Genomic DNA, 27,476 nt, shown 5'->3' with positions numbered 1-27,476 from the left:
TCTAAATGTTGGAAATGTGAAACAAAATCAGAAAATGCTACTAGTGTTCAGGTCAGTCAGTGTGTGAAATAGAAAGATAGGATGTAAGGGCAAATCCAGTATGCATGTGCCCTGGAGTTGGAGAATAGAGAATGGAGATGGGCTTTTTTACGTATTGGCACTTTCGGTGCAGCGCCTGCCGAGAGCATCTATCAGGGATCTGGGTGTGTGCTGCCCACTATTTTCTAGCCATTATGGATTTGACAGGGGAAGAACCCATTATTGTATAAAAAGATTCAAAACAAGAGAATGATGTTTTCTGATGGCTTAATAGTGACCGCGTGCTTGAGCAATCCCCAAACATGGCTGGAAGTTGCTCCTTATTTATAGCAATCAATGATGAGCAAATTCTGTCCTGCCAAGAGTGAGATCTTTTTGTCCACTTCAGTATTAAGGATCTACTTTAATTATTTCAGATTTGAAGCCAAATTCATTCATGTTGTACCAAGTATAAACTACTTTAAACTAATTTGGCAGGGGGATGGGCACCAGGATGAAACATTGGAGAGGAGAAACAAGGTGCACACAGGACCGGGAGGGACAAATAGCACTAGAGTAAAGAAGAGTTCACAAATAGGACGGATCAGACAGGGGGCAAATGCGAGACAGACTAAGATGAGTTTGGAGTGCATGTGCGTAAATGCACGTAGTGTGGTAAATAAGGTTGGTGAGTTGCAGGCTCAAGGCACCAAATGGGACTATGATATAATGGCAATAACAGAGACCTAGCTCAAAGAAGGGCAGGATTGGGTACTTAATATTCCTAGCTACAAGGTATTCAGGAAAGATAGGGAAGGAAAGAAGGGGTGGGGGTGGGAGTACTGATCAAAGAAACTATTATAGCACTGGAAAGGGATGATGTCATTGAGGGGTCAAAGACAGAATCTATTTGGTTAGAATTAAGGAATAGAGGAGCTATTACACTACTGGGTATATGCTTATAGGCCACCAAATAGTGGGAAGGAGATAGAGGAGCAAATTACAGAAAGATGCAAGAACTATAGAGTAGTGATAATGGGGGACTTCAATTATCCCAATATAGACTGGAACAGTGTAAAGGGCAAAGAAGGGGAGGAGTTCCTGAAATATGTATGAGAACACTTTCTGGAACAGTGTTTTTCCAGCCCAACATGGAAGGAAACACTGCTGGATCTAGTTGTGGGGAATGAGGTGGGGCAGTTGGAGCATGTTTCAATGGGGGAGCATTTGGGGAACAGTGATCATAATATCATTAGGTTTAGAATAGTTATGGAAAAGTACAAGGACCAATCAAATGTGAAAATACTTAACTGGAGAAGGGCTAATTTCAGTGAGTTAAAAAGGGATCTTGCCCAGGTGAATTGGAATCAAAAATTGGTAGGCAAAACAGTAATTGAACAATGGGAGGCCTACAAGGAGGAGTTGGTTCTGGTACAGAGTAGACACATTCCTATGAGGGGGAAAGGAAGGGCATCTGAAACCAGAGCTCCCTGGATGATTAAAAGATATAGAGATTAAAATGAAACAGAAAAAGGAGGCTTATGACGAATGTAAGGTTCATAATACAGTAGAGAACCAAGCTAAATACAGAAATACAGAGATCATCTAAAAAAGAGAATAAGAGGGGCAAAGAGAGAGTATGAGAATAGGTTGGCAGCTAACACAAAAGGGAATCCAGAAGTCTTTTATAAACATATAAATAGTGGAAGGGTGGGACCGCCTGGGGACAAAAAAGGAGATCTTCTTGTGGAGGCAGAGGGCATGGCTGAAATGAATATTTTGCATCCGTCTTCACTAGAGAAGAGGATGCTGCTATAATAGCAGTAAAGGAGGAGGTGGTAGCAATATTGGATAGGATAAAAATAGATAAAGAGGAGGTACTTAAAAGATTGGCAGTACTCAAAGTAGAAAAGTTACCTGGTCCAGATAGGTTACTGAGGGAAGTAAAGGTGGAAATTGCGGAGGCTCTGGCCACAATCTTCCAATCCTCCTTAGATACTGGGATGGTGCCGGAGGACTGGAGGATTGCAAATGTCACACCCCTGTTCAAAAAAGGGGAGAGACATAAACCCGGCCATTACAGGCCAGTCAGCCTAACATCCATGGTGGGGAAACTTTGAGACAATAATCCAGGACAAAATTAATCGGCATTTGGAATTGCATGGGCTAATAAATGAAAGTCAGCATGGATTTGTTGAAGGAAAATCATGTTTGACTAACTTAACTGAGTTCTTTGATGAAGTAATGTAGAGGATTGATGAGGGTAGTGTGGTTGATTTTGTGTATATGGACTTTCAAAAGGCATTTGATAAAGTACCACATAATAGACTTGTTAGCAAAATTAAAGCCCTTGGGATCAAAGGGACAGTGGCAGCGTGGATACAAAATTGGCTAAGGGACAGAAAGCAGAGAGTAGTGGTGAACGGTTGTTTTTCAGATTGGAGGGTGTTCCCCAGGGGTCAGTATTAGCACCATTGCTCTTTTTGATACATATTAATGACCTGGACTTGGATATAGAGGGTATAATTTCAAAGTTTGCAGATGACATGAAACTCGGAAATGTAGTAAACAGTGTGAAGGATAGTAACGGACTTCAGGCGCAGGAACAGAGAGACTTGGGGGTGCACATACACAAATCTTTGAAGGTGGCAGGACAAGTTGAGAAGGCTGTTAAAAAAGCATTTGGGATCCTGGGCTTTATTAATAGAGGCATAAGAGTACACAAGCAAGGAAGTTATGCCAAACCTTTATAAAACACTGGTTAGGCCTCAGCTAGAGTATTGTGTTCAGTTCTGGACACCACATTTTAGGAAGGATGTCAAGGCCTTAGAGAGGGTACAGAAGAGATTTACTAGAATGGTACCAGGGATGAGGGACTTTAGTTATTTGGAGAGATTGGCGAAGCTGGGGTTGTTCTCCTTAGAACAGAGAAGGTTAAGGGGAAATTTGATAGAGGTGTTCAAAATCAAGAACGATTTTAGTAGAGTAGATAAGGAGAAACTGTTTCCAGTGGCAGAAGGGTCAGTAACCAGAGGACACAGATTTAAGGTGATCGGCAAAAGAGCCAGAGGCGACATGAGGAAATATTTTTTTACGCAGAGAGTTGTTATGATCTGGAATGCGCTGCCTGAAAGGATGGTGGAAGCAGATTCAATAGTAACTTTCAAAAGAGAATTGGATAAATACTTGAAGGGAAAAAAATTACAGGGATACGGGGAAAGAGGAGGGGAATGGGAATAATTGGATAGCTCTTTCAAACAGCTGGCACAGGCACTATGGGATGAGTTGCGTTGCTGGGATGTACCTTCAACGACCAATTTTCTGCTTTCAAATTGGTATAGTGGGAAGAGCCAAAACAGCACTTAAAACCACGTTTCAATACAACTGGACATACGTCTTTGGACAAGATTCAAGCTCTGTTTCAGGTTGTCTTAAAATATAACTTTTTGCAAATGTTACTCATTGGACAGCAGTTCCTCATTGGGCTGGATACTCCTTCCCTATCAGCTGACAGAATTGCTTAACTTGTGTATGAAAACACCTGAATGGTCCCAAAGAGGGAATGTGAATATTTTAACCTTTCACTCTGGTGGCAAAGAAAGTAACAGTGGTGCAGACTGGAGCTTTAAGTGGTCACGCACATCTATCAGAAAAGGTCTCCACAGAGTTTAAAACAAAAATGAATATGTAATAGCTGGTGTGAAATTGCAGAATGCGATATAATGCTTATGAATGCATTTGTATGAAATTCCTCTGACCGCTATTTTCACAAAGCCATTAACGTGTTTAAGATAAACGAGTTAGGATTAGAGTTAGCTCTGCCTTGGCATCCTACCTGACACGTAACTGTCTCTGCCCCTCAGCTCACCTGCTGCTGGAATCCTCATCCATGCCTTTGTTAACTCTATACTCGACTATTCATTTCCTACATTACAACAGTGACTACATTGGCTGTAAAGCACTTTGGGACGTTCTGAGGTCATGAAAAGCGCTATATAAATGCAAGTCTTTCGTTCTATTCCAGTGCTGTCCTAGCCGGCCTCCCACCTTGCACCCTTTGTAGACTTGAGCTCATCCAACACTCTGCGGCCCACATCCTAACTCGTTCTGTTCACCCATCGCCCCTGTGCTCGCTGACCTACATTGGCTTCCGGTCCGACAGTGCCTCAAATTTTAAAATTTTCATCTTTGTTTTCAAATCTCTCCATGGCCTCACTCCTCCCTGTCTCTAACCTCCTCCAGCCCTACCACTCTCCAAGATCTCTGTGCTCCTCCAATTCTGGCCTCTTGCGCATTCCCAATTTTCATCGCTCCACCATTGGCGGTCGTGCCTTCAGCTGCCTAGGCCCTAGGCTATGTAATTCCCTCCCTAAACCCCTCTGCCTCTCTACCTCTCTCTCCTCCTTTAAGATAGAATCATAGAAGTTACAACATGGAAACAGGCCCTTCGGCCCAACATGTCCATGTCGCCCAGTTTATACCACTAAGCTAGTCCCAATTTCCTGCACTTGGCCCATATCCCTCTATACCCATCTTACCCATGTAACTGTCCAAATGCTTTTTAAAAGACAAAATTGTACCCGCCTCTACTACTGCCTCTGGCAGCTCGTTCCAGACACTCACCACCCTTTGAGTGAAAAAATTGCCCCTCTGGACCCTTTTGTATCTCTCCCCTCTCACCTTAAATCTATGTCCCCTCGTTATAGACTCCCCTACCTTTGGGAAAATATTTTGACTATCTACCTTATCTATGCCCCTCATTATTTTATAGACTTCTATAAGATCACCCCTTAACCTCCTACTCTCCAGGAAAAAAAGTCCCAGTCTATCTAACCTCTCCCTATAAGTCAAACCATCAAGTCCCGGTAGCATCCTAGTAAATCTTTTCTGCACTCTTTCTAGTTTAATAATATCCTTTCTATAATAGGGTGACCAGAACTGTACACAGTATTCCAAGTGTGGCCTTATTAATGTCTTGTACAACTTCAACAAGACATCCCAACTCCAGTATTCAATGTTCTGACCAATGAAACCAAGCATGCCGAATGCCTTCTTCACCACCCTATCCATCTGTGACTCCACTTTCAAGGAGCTGTGAACCTGTACTCCTAGATCTCTTTGTTCTATAACTCTCCCCAACGCCCTACCATTAACGGAGTAGGTCCTGGCCCGATTCGATCTACCAAAATGCATCACCTCACATTTATCTAAATTAAACTCCATCTGCCATTCATCGGCCCACTGGCCCAATTTATCAAGATCCCGCTGCAATCCTAGATAACCTTCTTCACTGTCCACAATGCCACCAATCTTGGTGTCATCTGCAAACTTACTAACCATGCCTCCTAAATTCTCATCCAAATCATTAATATAAATAACAAATAACAGCGGACCCAGCACCGATCCCTGAGGCACACCGCTGGACACAGGCCTCCAGTTTGAAAAACAACCCACTACAACCACCCTCTGTCTTCTGTCGTCAAGCCAATTTTGTATCCAATTGGCTACCTCACCTTGGATCCCGTGAGATTTAACCTTATGTAACAACCTACCATGCGGTACCTTGTCAAAGGCTTTGCTGAAGTCCATGTAGACCACGTCTACTGCACAGCCCTCCTCTATCTTCTTGGTTACCCCTTCAAAAAACTCAATCAAATTCGTGAGACATGATTTTCCTCTCTCAAAACCATGCTGACTGTTCCTAATCAGTCCCTGCCTCTCCAAATGCCTGTAGATCCTGTCCCTCAGAATACCCTCGAACAACTTACCCACTACAGATGTCAGGCTCACCGGTCTGTAGTTCCCAGGCTTTTCCCTGCCGCCCTTCTTAAACAAAGGCACAACATTTGCTACCCTCCAATCTTCAGGCACCTCACCTGTAGCTGTCGATGATTCAAATATCTCTGCTAGGGGACCCGCAATTTCCTCCCTAACCTCCCATAACGTCCTGGGATACATTTCATCAGGTCCCGGAGATTTATCTACCTTGATGCACATTAAGACTTCCAGCACCTCCCTCTCTGTAATATGTACACTCCTCAAGACATCACTATTTATTTCCCCAAGTTCCCTAACATCCATGCCTTTCTCAACCGCAAATACCGATGCAAAATATTCATTCAGGATCTCACCCATCTCTTGTGGTTCCGCACATAGATGACCTTGTTGATCCTTAAGAGGCCCTACTCTCTCCCTAGTTACTCTTTTGCCCTTTATGTATTTGTAGAAGCTCTTTGGATTCTCCTTTGCCTTATCTGCCAAAGCAATCTCATGTCCCCTTTTTGCCCTCCTGATTTCTCTCTTAACTCTACTCCGGCAATCTCTATACTCTACAAGGGATCCACTTGATCCCAGCTGTCTATGCAAGTCATATGCCTCCTTCTTCTTTTTGACTAGGGCCTCAATCTCCCAAGTCATCCAAGGTTCCCTACTTCTACCAGCCTTGCCCTTCACTTTATAAGGAATGTGCTTACCCTGAACCCTGGTTAACACCCTTTTGAAAGCCTCCCACTTACCAGCTGTCCCTTTGCCTGCCAACAGACTCTCCCAATCAACTTCTGAAAGTTCCTGGCTAATACCATCAAAATTGGCCTTTCCCCAATTTAGAATTTTAACTTTTGGGCCAGACCTCTCATTCTCCATAGCTATCTTAAAACTAATGGAATTATGATCACTGGTCCCAAAGTGATCCCTCACTAACACTTCTGTCACCTGCCCTTCCTTATTTCCCAAGAGGAGGTCAAGTTTTGCCCCCTCTCTAGTCGGGCCATCCACATACTGAATGAGAAATTCCTCCTGAATACACTCAACAAATTTCTCTCCATCCAAGCCCCTAATGCTATGGCGGTCCCAGTCAATGTTGGGAAAGATAAAGTCCCCTACTATTACCACCCTATTTTTCTTGCAGCTGTCTGTAATCTCCTTACATATTTGTTCCTCAATTTCCCGTTCACTATTTGGGGATCTGTAGTACAATCCTATCAAAGTGATCTCTCCCTTCTTATTTTTCAGTTCTACCCATATAGACTCAGTGGGCGAACCCTCGGATATATCCCCTCTCACTACTGCCGTGATGTTCTACCTAATCAAGAACGCAACTCCTCCTCCTCTCTTATCTCCTGCTCTATCTTTCCTATAGCATCTGTACCCTGGAACATTGAGCTGCCAGTCCTGCCCCTCCCTTAGCCATGTTTCAGTAATAGCTATAACATCCCAGTCCCATGTACCCATCCATGCCCTGAGTTCATCTGCCTTGCCCATCAGACTTCTTGCATTGAAATAAATGCAGTTTAATCTAGCCTTCCCTTGGTCTTTGCCCTGCTTTCTCAGACCATCTGTACGGTCATGTTCTGTACACTCTCCCTTACTGCCTTTTGTTTCTGTCACCACTTTACTTCCCACTGACTTCCTGCATTGGTTCCCAGCCCCCTGCCGCATTAGTTTAAACCCTCCCCAACAGCACTAGCAAACACTCCCCCTAGGACATTGGTTCCAGTCCTGCCCAGATGCAGACCGTCCAATTTATACTGGTCCCACCTCCCCCAGAACCGGTTCCAATATCCCAGGAATTTGAATCCCTCCCTCTTGCACCATCTCTCAAGCCACGTATTCATCCTAGCTATCCTGTCATTTCTACTCTGAGTAGCCCGTGGCACTGGTAGCAATCCTTAGATTACTACCTTTGAGGTCCTACTTTTTAGTTTAACTCCTAACTCCCTAAATTCAGCTTGTAGGACCTCATCCTGCTTTTTACCTATATTGTTGGTGCCTATATGCACCACGACAACTGGCTGTTCACCCTCCCCCTCCAGAATGTCCTGCAGCCGCTCCGAGACATCCCTGACCCTTGCACCAGGGAGGCAACATACCATCCTGGAGTCTCGGTTGCGTCCGCAGAAACGCCTGTCTATTCCCCTTACAATTGAGTCCCCTATCACTATAGCTCTGCCACTCTTTTTCCTGCCCTCCTGTGCAGCAGAGCCAGCCATGGTGCCATGAACCTGGCCACTGCCACCTTCCCCTGGTGAGCCATCTCCCCAACAGTATCCAAAACGGTATACCTGTTTTGGAGGGAGATGACCGCAGGGGACCCCTGCACTGCCTTCCTACTCTTCCTCTGTCTGTTGGTCACCCATTCACTATCTCCCTCAGTAATTTTTATCTGTGGTGTGACCAACTTACTGAACGTGCTATCCACGACTTTCTCAGCATCGCGGATGCTCCAAAGTGAGTCCATCCGCAGCTCCAGAGCCGTCAAGCGGTCAAACAGTAGCTGCAGCTGGACACACTTCCCGCAGGTGAAGGAATCAGGGACACAGGAAGGATCCCTGAATTCCCACATCCCACAAGAGGAACATGACACGGCCCTGGGATCTCCTGCCGTGACTTAACCCTTAAGTTAGCTTAACAACAACTGCAATGTCAAGAGAAAAAAAAGGAAAGAAAAACTACTTACCACTCCCTTTAAGGAGTTTACTCCTTTAAATTATTCTTAATTTAGAGAATGTTAACTACACTAGGGACCTTGAATCACTAAAAAAAAACGCTACTTTCTATAAGACCTGCAGACCTTGCCTTTTTTTTTACTTTAGTTGCTGTATAAAAGTAGAAATACTCACCTGAACCTACTCACCAATCAGGTGCCTCCCCTGTGTCGCGTCCCTTTCTGATTCCTGACGTCACTTTGAACTCCGTCGCAGCTCCCTCTGAAATCCTGCCTTTTTATGGGATGCTCCCTCTGCTCCGCTCCACTCCCTCTCAGCTGTTCTCAGCGCTCTGAAATCCCGCCTTTTTATGGGACGTTCCCTCTGCTCCGATCCGCTCCTCTCAGCTGTTCTCAGCGCTCTGAAATCCAGCCTTTTTTTGCGATGCTCCCTCTGCTCCGATCCGCTCCCTCTCAGCTGTTCTCAGCGCTCTGAAATCCCGCCTTTTTTTGCGATGCTCCCTCTGCTCCGATCCGCTCCCTCTCAGCTGTTAAGATGCTCCTTAAATCCTAACTCTTTGACCTAGCTTTGGTCATCTCTCCTAATATCTCCTTATGTGGCTCAGTGTCAGATTTTGTTTGGTAGCTCTCCTGTGAAGCACCTTGGTACGTTTTACTACGTTAAAGACGCTATATAAATGTAAGTTGTTGTTGCAGGGTTAAAATAGCAAAGAAAGGAAGTTTCAAAGTCCAAGTTCATTATCAGTTGATTGATGATCCCAAAATACCAAACTTTAATCATTCAACTAAGTAGATTAAACACCATATAGCTGCCCCTCCCAAACAAGTTTGCACATTTTTCATCTTTAAACCCTTAGGGGTAATTTTCTGACACTGGGAAGTTTCACTCACCAACAACCAACATTAGACATTTGTACATGATTTGCTGGCAGCTTTCAATATGTGCTCCTGGTGGGCAAGGCTCCCCGCCGGAAGTGAAAGGTCAGAAAATTGTCCATCTTAAAATTCACCTTAACCAACCTGTTCATATAAATAAAACTACATTTTTTTTAAGGGAAAAAAATGAATGAAAATTTATTTATAAGCCCAATTATGAAGTATTACGCTGGGTTGCCCAGCCAGCAGAGTCGCAGGCGAATGAGGCCGGAAGCCAGGAAAGCCACCTCCCGCCTCATTAAAAAGGCTCTTCAAACTTGGAAAGCCCCATGAACATAAAAAACATAAATAATAGGAGTAGGAGTAGGCCATACGGTCGCTCGAGCCTGCTCCACCAATCAATCAGATCGTGGCTGAACTTCGACCTCAACTCCACTTTCCTGCTTGATCCCCATATCCCTTGATTCCTCAAGACCAAAAATCTATCCATCTCAGCTGTGAATATATTCAATGACTCAACATCCACAGCCCTCTGAGGTAGAGAATTCCAAAGATTCACAACGCTCTGCGTGAAGAAATTCCTCCTCATCTCGGTCTTGAATGCCCGACCCCTTATCCTATGACTGTGCCCCCTAGTTCTAGACTCCCTAGCCCTAATAATCTTATATTTCAATGAGATCACCTCTCATTCTTCTAAACCCCAGAGAGTATAGGCCCATTCTACTCAACCTCTCCTCACAAGACAACCCTCTCATCCCAGGAATCAATCTAGTGAACCTTCGTTGTACCGCCTCCAAGGTAAGTGTATCCTTCCTTCACTAAGGAGACCAAAACTGTACGCAGTACTCCACGTGAGGTCTCGCCAAAGCCCTGTACAATTCCTTACTCTTGTACTTCAACCTCCTTGCAATAAAGGCCAACATTCCATTTCCTTTCCTAACTGCTTGCTGCACTTGCATGCTAACTTTTTGTGTTTCTTGTACGAGGACACCAACATTTAATAGTTTCTCACCATTTTAAAAAATAGTCTGTTTTTCTATTCTTCCTGCCAAAATAAATAACCTCACATTTCCCCACATTGTATTCCATCTGCCATCTTCTTTCCCACTCACTTAATCTGTCTATATTCTTTTGCAGACTCTTTGTGTCCTCCTCACTACTTACTTTCCCACCTAGCTTTGTATCATCAGTAAACTTGGATACATTACACTCGGGCCCTTCATCTAAAATCATTAATATAGATTGTAAATAGCTGAGGCCTAAGCACTGATCCTTGCGGCACCCCACTAGTTACAGCCTGCCAACCTGAAAATGACCCTTTTATCCCTACTCTCTGTTTTCTGTCCTCTATCCATGCTAATATATTACCCCCGACCCCATGAGCCCTTATCTTGTGTAACAATCTTTTATGTGGCACCTTATCGAATGCCTTTTGAAAATCCAAATATACTACATCCACTGGTTCCCCTTTATCTACCCTGCTAGTTACATCCTCAAAAAACTCTAATAAATTTGTCAAACATGATTTCCCTTTCATAAAACCATGTTGACTCTGCCTAATTATATATTGATGTTCTAAATGACCTGTTACCACTTCCTTAATAATGGATTCCAGCATTTTCCCGCGACCGATGTCAGGCTAACTGGCCTGTATTTCCCTGTTTTCCCACTCCCTTCCTTTTTTAATAGCGGGGTAACATTTGCTATTGAATTACATGAAATTCTGTAGCAGCGCAACAGGGGCCTAGACCTGATGTAACAGGTTTCCCACCCCATGCCCCCTTTTTCCTCTGCTCTGCACTTTTCCCCAGGTATGCAGGGCAATTGAAGATCTCCCTTATATTACTTTGATTCTCCCTTTCATGAGCGAGAGTAAGAGATTGTAGAAGTTAACTTTCACACTGTTTAAACAAGTGCTAAGAACTTCTCCTGTTTTCCCTTTTATTTTAGGTGGCGATGCCAGTGGAGAGAATGCGTATGCGTCCATGGCTGGAAGAACAAATAAATTCAAATAAAATACTTGGTTTGAAATGGCTAAACAAGGTAAGGGCTCCAGTTTATTCAGAAAGCCACTGTGCGACTTAATGCTGTGGACAAACTCCTTTTTAGTTTTTCTTCATGAGATTTTGAGTTTGAAGCTGCAAGCAGTAACCTACTGTTATATTGCGAAGAGGCTACTCTTTAGTGTAGCAGATTGAGCAGTTGTGCCAGGAGTTGTCCATCTGATGAGCTCCTGTTGCCCCAACTCTAACCTACACTCCTACTACCTCCCTTATTCCAATGCTCCAATCCTCTGATTCCGGCCTCCTGTGCATCACCCCCACCCCCACCCTCTCTCTTCCCCACCGTTGGTGACCTTGCCTCCAGTGCTTCAGTCCCGCGCTCTGGAATTCTATCCCTAAACCCCTTCACCTTGCCACCTCCCTCTCCTTCTTTAATACCCTCCTTTAAAACCCACCGCTCTGACAAAGCTTTTGGTCATCCCTCCTAATCTCCCCATCTTTTGGCTTGACATCTATTTTCTTCATGCCTCAGGGAATTGCCTTGGGATGTTTTTCTGCACTAAAGATGTTGTATGACTGCAAGTCATTGTTTGAATGTATGAATGCAAGTCACTGCACTACTTATAGTGACTGGGGAGGAATTGTCAGTAGCAGGGTAAATTTAGAGAGCAATGCACTAAAGAATGCAATGCTTGCATTAGCACTGTTCCAAGTTTTCCTCCAATATTCACAATTCGCTCGGTGGCTCCAAAGTTACATGGGCCGTGATCCCAGGAGTTACACCCGGATCTCGCCTGCTGGTGCTCTTGAATGCTGACCATGCTGGAATATGTGGGATCAGTGGGATGGCACCTCATTTGTATGGGACCAGTTGCTGCCCAAACTCCCCCAGGTGCAGCTTGGTTGTCCATCAACCCCATGCTGCCTGAAACTCGTGTACCTGTTGCCATCCAGAAGGAGATGCTTGGTTCCCACCCCTCCCACCCCTTCAAACAAGCCATGTCTGCACTCCCTTGGACTTCTTGGGGCGGAGGGAGGGAGAAAGTATCATCTTCACGGTTCCAGGCCACTTTCGCCAAGGTTGATGACCTTTCATCAGGAATGGAAGATGTTAGAGACAAACAGCTTTTAAGCAAGTACAAAGCCAGGGAAAAGGGGGGAGGTGGGGGGCTGGGGGCAGGATAAGAACAAAATGGAAAGGTCTATGACAGGGTGGAGGGTAGGAATGATTAAGTGACTAAAGTGTTGATGGTTCAGAGCAAAAGGAGGTGATAATGAGATGAGTAAAGAAACAAAAGATGGGTCCAGTCGAGGTGTAAATGGTTACAGCAGAATAGCTGATGAGGATGGAAACATGGAAAGTCTGGCAAAGAGATGGCTGCCAAGGCCCGGGAATGTGGCGGAAGAAAGGGGTGTGGACCTCCCCGCTGGCCATGTACCGATAGGAGATCCCCACCTCAAGCACAGCCCACCTCCTCCAATCCCAGTGGCTCTGGTGCAGCCATCCTCCACTATCAGCACCTGCTGTCCGAGAGAAAATGGGAGCCGTGGTTAAGATCTAAAGTTGTTAAACTCGACGATAAAAGGCCGGATGGGTCCTGGCCTGTTTTCCGACCCTTTGGCTGCACTCTGGAATTGCAGCAGAAGTATGCTGGAAGAGCCGTGGAATTTTGGCCCCTGAAAGTTTAAGGAGAATTTGTTTTTTTTAAAAAATCAAATGTAAAACTTGGCCAACGAGTAATTAAAACACACTTCCTCTGATGGTGAAGCAATAGTGGCAGAGCTATTAGCTCCAGCTGAGATCTGTTGCTCCTGCTGATACTTAACTGTTGTACCACCAGGAAAGCGATGCTGCATACAGTCACGAGCTGATTAACAACTCACCCGGCAACGCTTTAAACAGCCTGGGGAGGAAAGGGCTTAGCAGGAGGAGGCTTCAGTAGTTACAAGCAATGAACATCCGGAGCCATGAAAATGCAAGGTTATAAATGGGTTGGTGAAGGCCCATTAGATTCCATTGCACTAATGATTAATGATACTGAACGGCTTTTGTAATATTTCCAAGGGGAACTTTCTAAATTCTGCTCTACATCCTTTTGCTTTTACTGTATTTTTTAGTGATGCAGATCAGAGAGTGCATGATTTTTGCATAGAAACCAGCAGGAGTCATCTTTTCACTGTTGCCACCTTTTAAGTGGCTGGTTTCCCTGCTTTACATGTGTTGGCACCTTGGGACGTTTTCCTACGTTAAAGGCACTATATTAATGCACGTCGTTGTTAAGTGCTTGTTATAGCAGATGCAGCATGATTAGTCAGCTTCCCGTTATCCAAAGGAATTAAATTGTTGTGTGAAGATTTTTGTGTCACATAAAAACAGCCCGCATCCACATTATTGCAGCAGTGGTTCACTAATAAGCTGCAAAACAACAGGCTAATTAACCGTTCACAATAATTAGAGCAAATTTTTGCCACTGATTACATCCAGGCCGTCAAGGTCCGGCTTTGAGAACCAACAAAGCACTTCCTCATTGAGATGGAGGAAAGGAAAATTGGTTGGCAACCAATTGGTAACCAAAATTGGTAACCAGGTGATTGTAACATACCCACTCACATTACAGGCAGTAATCCAAAGGATAAACTTTCTTTTCATGTCTGGGATTGGTTAGATTAAAATTACTATGGCACTTATTTATTGCTGCTTGGACTACACCTCTCAGCACTACAATACAGTGGTGCTGGCACGCATAGTTATAGTCATGGAACCAATCACAGTTTGGGGCTCTGTAGCTAGGAGATGGAAGAGGGATTAATGGTTGTGGCTTTGTTTCTGGTTAACATGTTTGCTGCATAGATGAGGTTCTGAGAATTGATAACTGCAACTTGAAATGTTTGACTATTTGCAAACTTTTTTTTAAGTTAAAGTGTGTGTGCATCTATAATAGAAATTCTGATGTGCTGAGATACACTTCTTGTAATCTCTAAACTGTCTTAAATCAACTAATGGGCAGCCATTGGCGTACCAGTACGCTGCACAGTATGTCCGTTATTGTGCATGACCACGTGACATGTTTCTGATTTCAGTTGAGGCCATAGTATTGGGGAGAGGCAATGAACAGGAGAAACTATTTTGCACAGAGAAGAAGGAAATTAGAGACTGAGTTACTGAGCTACTCTCTCTCTGGACAAATGGCAGTTTCAAAGGCAGAGCCCTGTAAGCAAGGTTGCCTATTTGCGTGCACACACACACACCTCGTCCTCACTGATCTACCTGTCGCAGATGCATCTGTCCATGAAGCATTGGTCGGAGTGCCCACAGCTCAGTCCTCGTGCAAACCAATGCTCTCTTTACACTGAGCACACCTTAATTGTGTTGTGTGGCACTACCACCATGCTAAGTGGGACAGATTAAGAACAGATCTCGTAGCTCAAAACTGGGTGTCCATAAGGCTCTGTGAGCCACCAGCAACAGCGGAATTGTATTCCACCACAATCTGTAACCTCATGGCACTCCTTGTTCACCATTAAACCAGATGAGCAACCTTGGCTCAATGAGGAGTGTAGAAGAGCATGCCGGGAACAGCACCAGGCATACCTGAAAGTGAGGACCCCAACCTGATGAAGCCATAATACAGACTACATGCTTGCTAAACAGTGGAAGCAGCATGCTATGTTCAGAGCTAATCGATCCCACAACCAACAGATCAGGTCAAAGCTCTGCAGTTTTGCCTCATCCAGTCGTGAATGGTGGTAATCAATTAAGCAACTAACGGGAGGAGGAGGCTCCATGAACATCTCCATCCTCAATGATGGTGGAGACCCAGCATGTGAATGCAAACGACAAGGCTGAAGTGTTCGCAACCATCTTAATCCAGAAGAGCCGAGTGGCTGATCCATCTCAGCCTCCTCCTGAGGTCCCCACCATCACAACTTCCAGTCTTCAGCCAATTCGATTCACTCCATGTGACATCAAGAAACGGCTGAGTGCACTGGACACAACAAGGCTACGGGCCCCGACAACGTCCCGGCTGTAATGCTGAAGACCTGTGCTCCAGAACTAGCCACGCCCTTAGCTAAGCTGTTCCAGTGCAGCTACAACATTGGCATCTACCCAACAATGTGGAAAATTGCCTAGGTATATCCTGCATCCAGAAAATGCAGGACAAATCCAACCCGGCCAATTACCACCCCATCAGCCTACTCCCAATCATCAACAAAGTGATGGAAGGAGTCGTCAGCAGTGCTATCAAGCGGCACTTGGCCAACAATAGCCTGTCTACCAATGCTCAGTTTTGCTTCCAGACCTCGCTACCACCTTGGTCCACACGTGGACACAAGCTAATTTCCAGAAGTGAAGTAAGAGCAACTGCCCTAGACATCAAGGCAGTGAGTGTAGCAGCAAGGAGCCCTAGTTAAAGTGAAGTCAGTGGAGATCAGGGAAAAACATTGAGAATATTGAAATATTTCTTTCAATGAGTATACATTCCAGTGAGAAATTAAAAACTCCATGGGAAAAGTGATCCACCCATGGCTAACTAAAGAAGTTAAGGATAGTATTAGATTAAAAGAAGAGGCCTATAATGCTGCCAAGAGTAGTAAGCCTAAGGATTGGGAGAGTTTTAGAAACTAGCAAAGGACGACCAAAAAGTTGATAAAAAGGGAAAAATAGAATATGAAAGTAAACTAGCAAGAAATATAAAAATGGATTGTAAGAGCTTCTACAAGTACGTAAAAAGGAAGAGAGTAGCAAAAGTAGAGCCTAGAGGCTGAGACAGGAGAAATTATAATTGGGAATAAGGAAACGGCAGATGTGTTAAACAAATATTTTGCAGCTGTCTTCACAGTAGAAGACACAAAAAGCGTACCAGAAATAGTGGGGAACCAAGGGGCTAATGAGAGTGAGGAACTTAAAGTAATTATTATCAGTAGAGGAAAAAGTACTTGACAAACTAATAGGACTGAAAGCCAATAAGTCCCTGGACCCGATGGCCTACATCCGAGGGTTCTAAAAGAGGTGGCTGCAGAGATAGTGGATGCATTGGTTGTGATCTTCCAAAATTCCCTAGATTCTAGAATGGTCCCAGCACATTGGAAGGTAGCAAAAGTAACCCCGCTATTCAAGAAAGGAGGGAGAGAGAAAACAGGGAACTACAGGTCAGTTAGCCTGACATCAGTCGTTGGGAAAGTGCTGGAATCCATTATTAAGGAAGTGGTAACAGGTCACTTAGAACAACATATGATTAGGCAGAGTCAACATGGTTTTATGAAAGGGAAATCATGTTTGACAAATTTATTAGAGTTTTTGAAAATGTAACTAGCAGGGTAGATAAAGGGGAACCAATGGATGTAGTACATTTGGATTTTCGAAAGGCATTCGATAAGGTGCCATATAAAAGATTGTTACACAAGATAAAGGCTCTTGGGGTTGGGGGTAACATATTAGCATGGATAGAGGATTGGTTAATGGACAGAAACAGAGGGTAGGGATAAACGGGTCATTTTCAGATTGGCAGGTTGTAACTAGTGGGGTGCCGCAAGGATTGGTGGTTGGGCCTCAGCCATTTACAATCTATATTAATGACTTGGATGAAGGGACCGAGTGTAATGTATCCAAGTTTGCTGATGATACAAAGCTAGGTGGGAAAGTAAGCAGTGAGGAGGACATAGAGTCTGCAAAGGGATATCGATAGGTTAAGTGAGTTGGCAAGAAGGTGGCACATGGAATACAATGTGGGGAAATGTGAGGTTATTCACTTTGGTAAGAAAAACAGACTTTTTTTAAAATGGTGAGAAACTATTAAATGTTGGTGTTGAGAGAGACTTGGGTGTCCTGGTTCAAGCAGGTACAGCAGGCAATTAGGAAAGGAAATGGCATGTTGGCCTTTATTGCAAGGGGGTTGGAATACAAGAGTAAGGAAGTCTTACTACAATTGTACAGGGCTTTGGTGAGACCTCACCTGGAGTACTGTGTACAGTTTTGGTTTCCTTATCTAAGGAAGGATATACTTGCCTTAGAGGCGGTGCAACGGAGGTTCACTAGATTGATTCCTAGGATGAGAGGGTTGACCTATGAGGAGAGGTTGGGTAGAATGGGCCTATACTCTCTGGAGTTTAGAAGAATGCAAGGTGATCTCATTGAAACATATAAGATTCTGAGGGGGCTTGAAAGGGTAGATGCTGAGAGGTTGTTTCCCCTGGCTGGAGAGTCTAGAACTGGAGAGCATAGTCGCAGGACAAGGGGTCGGCCATTTAAAACTGAGATGAGGAGGAATTTCTTCGTGCAGAGAGTTGTGAATCTTTGGAATTCTCTACCCCAGAGGGCTATGGGCGCTGAGTCATTGAATATATTCAAGGCTGCGATAGATAAACTTTTGGGCTCTCGGGGAATCAAGGGATATGGGGATCGGGCAGGAAAGTGGAGTTGAGGTTGAAGATCAGCCATGATCTTATTGAATGGAGGAGCAGGCTCGAGGGGCCGTATAGCCTACTCCTGCTCCTATTTCTTGTGTTCTTGTGTTCTTGTGTTCTTCACTGGCTGGAGTCATCCCAGGCATAAAGGAAGGTGGTTGTGGTCATTGGAAGCCCACCATCTCAGCCGCAGAACATCGCTGCAGGAATTCCTCAGGATAGCATCCTAGGCCCAACTTTCTTCAGCTGCTTTATCAATGAACTTCCCTCCATCATAAGGTCAGAAGTGGGGTTGTTCGCTGATGATTGCACAGTGTTCAGCTCCATTCGCAATTCCTCAGATAATAAAGCAGTCCATGCCCACATGCATTAAAGAAAGAACTTGCATTTATATAGCACCTTTCATGACCTCAGGATGTCCCAAAGTGCTTTATAGCCAGTGAAGTACTTTTGAAGTTGGTCACTGTTGTAATGTAGGGAAACGTAGCAGCCAATTTGTGCAAATCAAGGTTCCACAAACAGCATTGAGATAAATGGCCTAATAATCTGGTTTAATGTTGTTGTTTGAGGGATTAATATTGACCAGAACACCAGGAAAACTCTCCTGCTCTTCTTCAAATAGTTCATGGGATCTTTTATGTCCAGCTGAGGGCAGACATGGGCCTTGGTTTAACATCTCACCGAAAAAGACAGCACCTCCAACAGTGCTGCACTAGAGTGTCAGCCTAGATGATTTGCTCAAGTGTTTGGAGTGGGGCCTGAACCAATAACCTCCTTCCTTCCATATTTTTATTAGTGAGTCATTAACTACAGCAAAAAGCAGACAATCTCCGGTTTTTCATTGAGAAATTTCATCCTCTAATACTGTTGGCCTTGTTCAGTTCAGTTTACCCTTTTCATCGTGCAGTGCTGATCAACCAACTCAGAGATAAGAATCAGTACTTATTTCCCCTTTTTAAATTTTGTTTTCTCTTGGTAGCCAGGCTTTTGGTTCTGAGCTAGTTATGACATTTCTCTGCATGGTCTTCAATCCTCTCCCCAAGTCTTAAGCACCCTTTGGCCTCCATGCTCTCATCTGAATCCTTCATTCTTTTCTGCCAGTATCCTACTCTCTCTGCCAAATTTTCCTCTCACACCTGCTGGCCTCCTCTAATCCTCCACTCTCTCCTACTGTTCTCTCACTCGTTCCTCAAGTCCTTCATTGTCTCCTACTAGTCTGCTGCTTCCTCTCCCGGATTCACAAGTGTCGTTCCTGCTGGCCACCTGATCATTGTGCCACACTAAACCTTTATTAAAAACATTTCATTTTAAAAAATCTCCTAATGACCAATGAGAACCCTTCATGGCCTCACCCCCTCCCTATCTCTGTACCCCCTTCCTGCCTTACAACCCCCACCAGAACTCTGCATTCCTGCGGCTCTGGCCTCTGGTGCATCCCTTCGCCCCACCGTTGGTGGTTGTGCTTTCAGCCACCTAGACCCACGCTCTGCAATTCCCTCCCTAAACACTTTTGCCTCTCCATCTATCTCATCTCCTTTAAGAACCACCTCTTTGACCAAACTTTTGGTCACCTTTCGTAATATCTCCTTCTTTGACTCAGCATCCATTTTTGTCTAATTAGACCTCTGTAAAGTGCCTTGGGATGAATTTCTTTCTTAAAGGTGTTATATTAATGCAAGTTGTTTCTGTTGTTTATAGTCATGAAAATTAAGGTTCAGTTCCCCATTAGGGATATTAAAGAAATTTTTAAATATTATTTTAAAATTTTGTTTCTTCAGCAATAGCTGATCAATTGTCACTATAATGAATTAATGTTATTGCAAGTAAGTGGGAATTTCTTTCTAGTTTGTTAAATTTCCCTTGGTAAAATGGACTAAAAATTGATGAAGACAAGGTACTAGAAAGGTTGGCTGTACTTAAAGTCGATAAGTACAGGGCCTTGGTGAGACCACACCTGGAGTATTGTGTGCAGTTTTGGTCTCCTTACCTAAGAAAGGATATACTTGCCATCGAGGGAGTGCAGCGAAGGTTCACCAGACTGATTCCTGGGATGGCAGGACTGTCGTATGAGGAGAGATTTGGTCGACTCAGCCTGTATTCACTCGAGTTTAGAAGAATGAGAGGGGATCTCATTGAAACGTATAAAATTCTGAGCGGGCTAGCCAGACTGGATGCAGGGATGATGTTTCCCCTGGATGGGGGGGTCCAGAACGAGGGGTCACATTCTCAGGATATGGGGTAGGACATTTACGACTGAGATAAAGAGAAATTTCTTCACTGAGGGTGGTGAACCTGTGGAATTCTCTACCACAGAAGGCTGTAGAGGCCAAGTCACTTAAGAAGGAGATAGATACATTTCTAGACACAGAAGGCATCAAGGGGTATGGGGAGAGAGCGGAAATATGGTATTGAGATAGAGGATCAGCCATGATCATATTTCATATTGAATGGCGGAGCAGGCTCGAAGGGCCGAATGACCTACTCCTCCTATTTTCTATGTTTCTATAAGTCACCAGGTCCGGATGGGATGCATCCTAGGTTTTGAGGGAAGTAAAGGTGGAAATTGCGGAGGTACTGTTCATAATCTTCCAATCATCCTTGGATACGGGGATGGTGCCAGAGGACTGGAGAATTGCAAATGTTACACCCTTGTTTTAAAAAAGGGTGTAAAGATGAACCCAGCAACTATAGGCCAGTCAGCTTAACCTCGGTGGTGGGGAAGCTTTTAGAAACGATAATCTGGGAGAAAATTAACAGTCACTTGGACAAGTGGGGATTAATTAAGGAAAGCCAGCACGGATTTGTTAAAGGCAAATCCTGTTTAACTAACTTGATTGAGTTTTTTAATGAGTTAACAGAGGTTTGAAAAGGGCAATGCAGTTGATGTAGTATATATGGACTTCCAAAATGTGTTTGATAAAGTGCTGCGTAATAGGCTTGTCAGCAAAGTTGAAGCCCATGGAATAAAAGGGGCAGTGGCAGCATGGATACGAAATTGGCTAAGTGACCGGAAACACAGAGTATTGGTGAACGGTTGTTTTTTGGACTGGAGGAAGGTATACAGAGGTGTTCGCCAGGGGCCGGTACTAGGACCACTGCTTTTTTTGATATATACTAATGACTTGGGTGTACAGGGCACAATTTCCAAATTTGCAGATGACACAAGACTGTAGTGAACAGTGAGAAGGATAGTGATAGACTTCAAGAGGACGTAGACAGGCTGGTGGAATGGGCGGATACGTGGCAGATGAAATTTAATGCAGAGAAGTGCGAAGTGATACGTTTTGGTAGGAAGAATGAGGAGAGGCAATATATACTAAATGGTACAATTCTAAAGGGGGTGCAGGAACCTGGGGGTATATGTGCACAAATCGCTGAAGGTGGCAGGGCAGGTTGAGAAAGCGGTTAAAAAAGCATACGGGATCCTGGGCTTTATAAATAGAGGCATAGAGTACAAAAGCAAGGAAATTATGTTGATCCTTTATAAAACACTGGTCCGGCCACAACTGGAGTATTGTGTCCAATTCTGGGCACTGCACTTTAGGAAGGATGTGAAGGCCTTAGAGAGGGTGCAGAAAAGATTTACTGGAATGGTTCCAAGGATGAGGGACTTCAGTTACGTGGATAGACTGGAGAAGCTGGGGTTGCTCACCTTAGAGCAGAGAAGGTTGAGAGGAGATTTGATAGAGGTGCTCAAAATCATGAGGGGCCTAGACAGAGTAGATAGAGAGAAGCTGTTCCCTTTGGCAGAAGGGTCGAGAACCAGAGGACATAGATTTAAGGTGATTGGCAAAAGAACCAAAGGCGACATGAGAAAAAACTTTTTTATGCAGCGAGTGGTTATGACCTGGAATGTGCTGCCCGAAAGGGTGGTGGAGGCAGATTCAATCGTGGCTTTCAAAAGGGAATTGGATAAGTACTTGAAGGAACAAAATTTGCAGGGCTATGTGGAAAGGGCGCAGGAGTGGGACTAGCTGGATTTCTCTTGCAGAGGGGCTCGACGGGCCGAATGTCCTCCATCTGTGCTGTAACCATTATATGTTTCTATGATTCTGTGAAATTCTGTGCTCGTCAAGGTGAGGTATATCAGCATTTCAAAATGGATGACTTCTCATTTCAGGCACTCCGTGTCAGCATCGTGCACTTCAGGTTAGGTGTAGCACCAGTCTTCATGTAGAGAGTTGTTGGAGCATGGAATAGTTGAAGGAAAGATCTTTGCACCTTTTTAAGGAAGAAAGCAGGGCAATAGGATTACTTTTGGATTCCTGTAACACAGACCCAGCACAAACACAGTGGACCAAATGGTCTCCTCTGTGCTGTAAATATCTGTGGTTCTAAGGTTTTAGATGCAGGATACGTTGCCCCAACAATCTACCTCAGTACCAAACAGCCATACACCTAGCCTCCCTGAGTGAGAACACCAAATTAGGGTCAGTTTTGTGTTGTGAGCCTAGGCCTACTAGAAACTGTCTGAACTGATTTCTGGTGGGATTTTTGCAGCCACCAGACTTTCATCTCATCAGTCCAGGCTGTTTCAAAACCTAGGTTCCAAAAAGGAAAGATCCAATTAGTGGGATTTAAGAAAATATTGAAACTATTAAAGATTTTAACTAAAAAAAACATTCCCCATATAGTTTCCTTAGATAGGGGACTGGTTACTACAGTACTTCCTTTAAAATTCCTTCATAAACTATGTTGATGCAAATATTAACCTGGTTAAAAATAAACAGTTAACACTGAATTAGAATAATGCATAAGTGTGAACCGATTCATTTTGGTAGGAAGAATGAGGAGAGGCAATAAAGAGTACATTTTTAAAGGGGGTGCAGGAACAGAGAGACCTGGGGGTGTGTGTACATAAGTCTCTGAAGATGGCAGGACAAATCCTTGGCTTTGTAAATAGAGGCATAGGGTACAAAAGCAAGGAAGTTATGCTAAACCTTTTATAAAACACTGGTAAAGTCCCAGCTAGAATATTGTGGCCAAATCTGGGCACCACACTTTAGGAAGGACATGAAGACCTTAGAGAGAGTGCAGAGGAGATTTACTAGAATGGTAGCAGGGATGAAAGATTTCTGTTACGTGGACTAGAGAAACTGGGGTTGTTCTCCTTAGAGCAGAGAAGGTTATGGGGAGATTTGATAGAAGCGTTCAAAATCACGAAGAGTGTTGACAGAGTAAATAAGGAGAAACTTACTTCCAGTGGCAGAAGGGTTGGTGACCGAGGGGCCACGGATTTAAGGTAATTGGCAAAAGAGCCAAAGGTGACATGAGGGAAAAAAATGTTTACACAGCGAGTTATGATCTGGAATGCACTGGCTGAAAGGGTGGTGGATGCAGATTCAACAATAACTTTCAAAAGGAAATTGGATAAATACTTAAAGGGGGGAAATTTGCAGGGCTATGGGGAAAGTGCAGGGGATTGGGACTAATTTCAAAGAGCCGGCACAGAAACGATGGGACGAATGGTCTCCTGTGCTGTATCATTCTATGATTCTATGCAGCAAGACCGGGACAACATCCAGGCTTGGACTGATGTGTGCCGTGAATGTTATTTGCCACTTAAGTGTCAGACAATGACCATCTCCAACAAGAGAGAGTCTACCCATGTATCCTTGACGGACCATTGCCGAATCTCCCACTATCAACACCCTGGGGTGGGGTCACCATTGACCAAAAAGTCAACTGGGCATGGCTACTAGAGCAGGTCAGAGGCTGGGTATTCTGCGGCGAGTGTCTCACCACCTGATTTCCCAAAGCCCCTCTACCATCTACAAGACACAAGTAAGGAGTGTGATGGAATACTCTCCACTTGCCTGGTTGGGTGCAGCTCCAACAATACTCAAGAAGCTCCCTCTACCATTGGCTCACCGTGACTGCAGTGTGTACCATCTACATGATGCATTGCAGCAATTCACCAAGGCTTCTTCGGCAGCATCTTCCAAACCCACAACCTCTACCACCTAGAAAGACAAGGGCAGCAGGTGAATGGGAACACCATCACCTCCAAGTTCCCCCCCACCATCCTGATTTGGAAACATATTGCAGTTCTTTCATTGTCGCTGGGTCAAAATCCTGGAACTCCCTGCCTAACAGAATTGTCAGAGAACCTTCACCACACGGACTACAGCAGTTCAAGAAGGCGGCTCACCACCACCTTCTCGAGGGCAACTAGTGATGGGCAATAAATGCCGGCCTTGCCAGTGATGCCCACATCCTAGCGGATAATTTTTTTTTAAACGAATAGTGATGGTATTGTTTTTCATATGATGTAATTTGCTTGTTTTTAGATCAATTGTGATATTACTTTTGCAGGAAAAGAAGATTTTTCAGATTCCGTGGATGCATGCTGCTCGACATGGATGGGATGTAGAGAAGGATGCCCCTTTATTTAAAAACTGGGCAGTTCATACAGGTAGATAAATAACAGGAGTGGACCAGTTAATTCAAAAGTTTAAAAGCATGAAGATATTTAAATATTCAATTAATGACATTAAGAGAATTTTTATTTTGATATTTGAAAATAGTTTTTTTTTTAAAAAGTAGTTCCAGTGCCACCTGACATCCTTCTCCAGTCAGGAGGGTGGGGATGCTTAGGCTATGGATCCTTCCATGTCTGTCCTGATTTGCTGGCGGGCAGCGTTGACTCAAGTGTGGCAAGCTGTCTGTACAACTCTCCCTCCCTTCCCCTCACTCCACCGACGTTGTCTTGCCTACGTTTTTCTTTGTCTATCAAGCCTGGCTGAGAATTGTGCAAACTCACTCAACTAAATGAAGAACGTTTAAATGACGGGCAGCCCTGGCACTTGAACATTCGTGTGTTCCGAGCCAAAAGGCTGGGAGCTGTTACTGTTTGAGCTGGTGGGCCTGTTAGCATGCTTTTGTGAAAATCAGAAAGAAATGTAGGCATTTAGTTGAATTTTTACAGGAAATGTGTATGGAAATGTAATGGGATAGAGGGGAAAAAAAGCACTTATCAGACCTGATAAACTAGAAATTACTAGTCGGCATTGTTGTTGTACGAATGTTTAACATGCTTGTGTCAAATGCCCCTCTCCCCTATTTTAATGGAAGTGTTAACTGTTAAGCATGTTAACAGCTTCATTAAATTAGCAGTAAGAGGAATTTCTTATCAGTGCCTTAAGGATTTGTACAATAACGCTGTGGACCATCACCTCCAGGCTTATATGTTGAGGGACCGTTTATTATGTGTTACGTTTAATCAACAGAGCTTGAATGACATGTCTGCAACAGATTGTTAACAAATACTTTGCAAGTGCTAAAAGGCTGTTCTCTTGTCTGTTTGTTCTTTACGCCGGCAGGAAAGTACCATCATGGTGTAGATAAACCTGACCCTAAAACATGGAAGGCCAATTTCCGTTGTGCCATGAACTCATTACCTGACATAGAAGAAGTAAAGGACAAGAGTATCAAAAAGGGGAGTAACGCCTACAGAGTGTACAGAATGCTACCAGCTACTGAAAAGCCAAATAAAAAAGGTACTCGATGAAAGCAATGTTTTCAAAACATGTATATATAATGGATGACTGGAGTGATGGCAAAAAGGGCGATTTAATCAGGGGATTCAGATGACATTATAAGCTATGAGCCTGACCTTTTAATGGTCTATAATTGTCATCAGGACTCTGAGATTGATTACAGCCTCAAAATCACTCCTTGTTATCAGGCCTTAAATATAAGAAGTTTTAGGAACATGAAAAGGTGAATAGGCCCAAATAAGCCTATCACTTGTCCATTGATTAGCACTATCTACCCACCTTCTCGTCATCTCTCTCAATCTCTTTTCTCTTCTGAAACACATCTGATTTCCTCTTGAACCTATTTATACCATCCGCTTCAATGGCCTTTGCTGGTAACTTAGCCCAAAAAATGCTGGGGGTGGGGGCTGAAATTCCTCCTGTCAATAATCTTAGCAAAAATGTCACTGTGGGCAGAAGATGAGAAGTCTTGAAATGGCGGAATCTCTCCCCTTCCTCCCAGTTTTCAGTTGAGCTGTGTGTCCTTGACATGTGAGAGCTGATTTTCCAGATGTACACTCCTGATGTAGAAACTCACATGCTGGACATGCACATCAGGAAACTGCGGCTTATCCTCACATGACTTTCCACCCATTAAGGCTTCTTCGACAGCACCTCCCAAATCCGCGACCTCTACCACCTAGAAGGACAAAGGCAGCAGACACATGGGAACACCACCTGCACGTTCCCCTTCAAGTCACACACCATCCTGACTTGGAAATATATCACCGTTCCTTCATCGTCGCTGGGTCAAGATCCTGGAACTCCCTACCTAACAGCGCCGTGGGAGAACCTATACCACATGGACTACAGCGGTTCAAGAAGACATCTCATCACCACCTTCTCAAGGGCAATTAGGGATGGGCAATAAATGCTGGCCTTGCCAGCGACGCCCACTTCCCATGAATGAATTCTTTAAAAAAATTTAATGGGCAGAAAATCATGGGGAGAGCACCTGCAATTTCCCGATATGCTGGGGGAAAAGGCTGCCTGCCAGAAGTGTGCAATTGGAAAATTTTCCCATGATACTAGTTAACAAGAGGATTAATGATAGTTATATCATTGGTGTAGTTACATTGATAATTAAATATTGTTTAGCCAGATGTTATCTGTCCAGTATTATATGTATATGTAGTCAATAGTATCGATGGAGTTTCAAAACTGGATGAGGTTTTCCTTACCTTGGTCCACATAAAGACAGCTGAATATATCTGATTTGTACTTTTAAGTATTATTGATCTGCTTTGGTTTGGATGGCTGCACAGTTTTACAAAATATTTAGTCACCAGGCCTAATTCCCCAATCTCGTGCTCCCAGTGGTGAAATCATGCTAATAGGAAGGGCGGATTAGAGATGGGGTGATATCACGGTAGCCCACAATCTCGGACCACGCTCCCTGTGGATGCGACTCTGATTGGCAGTGCGAGGTAGCGGCACTATTTCGTGCATTTTTTTTTGTCCAGTTGAATGTGAGCATTCACAATTTGCGCAATGTTATTTAGCACCAGCTCCCATAGGCAAATTATGAATGCTCACAAGCGTAGACTGCACGTGATCCATTGCACACAATTTGCTTGTATATTGAGGAACGCAAGGCATTTATGATTTCTGAAGTGGGTGTGATGTTTTCTCACACTTGATTTTGATTTCTCAGTTGTGAACAGACTAGTCTGTATTTATCTGGATCTTATCTGGAGGCTGTAACTAGGGTTGCCATCCCTCCAGAAATGTCCTGGAATCTCCAGGAATTAAAAAATTAATCCCATGGACACTAAAAAAATTTCTTTGAACACTTTTTATTATAAAAAAAATATTGGAGATGGGGAAAAGGCTGTTTGATTGGGCAGGGCGGTTGGAGGCGGGAGGTCATGTGATGAATCTCCAACAATATGTCCAGCCTGAGTTGGCAACTCTATCTGTAACTAGAATCAAGGATATAAAAACACGAGAAAATGCTGGAGAAGCTCAGCAAGTGAGGCAGCATCTGTGGAGAAAGAAACAGGGTTAACGTTTCAGGTTCGATGACCTTTCGTCAGAACTGGAAAAAGTTGAAGATTAAACAGTTTTTAAGTAAGTACAGAGGCAGGGAAAGGGGGGGAAGGGAGGAAGGAACAAAAGGGAAGGTCTGTGATAGGGTGGAGGGCAGGAGTGATTGAATGACAAAAGGGATGATGGTGCAAGACAAGGAGGGTG

At 44.0% G+C, this 27,476-nt stretch overlaps 1 protein-coding gene across 5 annotated transcripts in view; it reads left to right on the top strand.

Moving 5' to 3' along the window:
• The window catches only part of irf2b (interferon regulatory factor 2b), a 63,728-nt gene that overhangs the window by 15,674 nt on the left and 20,578 nt on the right, over positions 1 to 27,476 (top strand). For 4 of the 5 annotated variants that reach the window (XM_067982572.1, XM_067982568.1, XM_067982569.1 and 1 more), the window contains 3 exons: positions 11,288 to 11,380; positions 24,061 to 24,160; positions 25,068 to 25,244. In XM_067982572.1, the coding sequence (XP_067838673.1) occupies positions 11,294 to 11,380; positions 24,061 to 24,160; positions 25,068 to 25,244 (364 nt within the window). In that variant the 5' untranslated portion in view covers positions 11,288 to 11,293. Of the gene's footprint in view, positions 1 to 11,287; positions 11,381 to 13,181; positions 13,322 to 24,060; positions 24,161 to 25,067; positions 25,245 to 27,476 lie in introns of those variants that run through there. The other variant, XM_067982570.1, reaches the window with a different exon arrangement.

The sequence above is a fragment of the Heptranchias perlo genome, chromosome 4 (genome assembly GCF_035084215.1).
Source record: "Heptranchias perlo isolate sHepPer1 chromosome 4, sHepPer1.hap1, whole genome shotgun sequence".
Classification (NCBI taxonomy): Eukaryota; Metazoa; Chordata; class Chondrichthyes; order Hexanchiformes; family Hexanchidae; genus Heptranchias; species Heptranchias perlo.
This window is presented reverse-complemented; position numbering and strand designations above follow the sequence as displayed.